Source organism: Bison bison, unplaced genomic scaffold (genome assembly GCF_000754665.1).
Source record: "Bison bison bison isolate TAMUID 2011002044 unplaced genomic scaffold, Bison_UMD1.0 scf7180017854887, whole genome shotgun sequence".
Classification (NCBI taxonomy): Eukaryota; Metazoa; Chordata; class Mammalia; order Artiodactyla; family Bovidae; genus Bison; species Bison bison.
Genome location: NW_011485460.1, coordinates 3,462 through 4,049, shown reverse-complemented (window position 1 = coordinate 4,049; position 588 = coordinate 3,462). Strand labels below are relative to the sequence as shown.

General features: G+C 56.1%; 1 protein-coding gene across 1 annotated transcript in view; it reads right to left on the bottom strand.

Annotated features, from left to right (window-relative positions):
• Positions 1-588, bottom strand: part of LOC105001290 (testis-specific Y-encoded protein 1-like) — a 1,862-nt gene that overhangs the window by 409 nt on the left and 865 nt on the right. Inside the window, 4 exon segments of the mRNA XM_010857477.1 lie at positions 4-29; positions 125-236; positions 421-435; positions 437-499. Of these exon segments, the coding sequence (XP_010855779.1) occupies positions 4-29; positions 125-236; positions 421-435; positions 437-499 (216 nt within the window).

The following is a 588-nucleotide window of genomic DNA, read 5'->3' as shown; positions in this document are numbered from 1 at the left end:
GACTGGAGTGGATCGACGTGCCCTGTACCCTGCAGACAGACAGGGGAGACTGGGGTGGACACCGCAGGTGGATCATCCACACGTTTGCACACTCACACTCATCACCCCGGGAGCCACGTTTTACCAGTGATGTCAAGGTAATACTCCTTAATGATCACCGAGTTCAAGAAGTAGGGGTTGTCCCGAAAGGAAAAGATCAGCTTGCAGTGGGACGGCGGATGGCTCCGCACCTGCACCTGCCAGGATAGCGAGCAGGGAAAAGGTGCAAGCTTCTAGGGGCCTCAGCTTGCCTTCCAAGGCAGGCATGATCAGCTTCCCCGATGCCTCTCCAAAGTCTCACAGCACAGGAACATGGCTAACACGTTCCTCCCACTCCCCGCCACGTCCCATACCCACCCTTCCTCAGTCTCCCTCACTGACCTTCAAGTCCATCATCGTAGCCGAGAAAGTCTTGATCTTGGTCGCTGATCAGGACGGAGACTTGAGGGTGGCTCATAATCTGCTTTAGGTCAAGGAGCCATTCAGGCCACATGCCGGCCAAGAAGAGCCAGGAGCATCAGCCCTAGCCTGGGGTGGAACAAGGATACT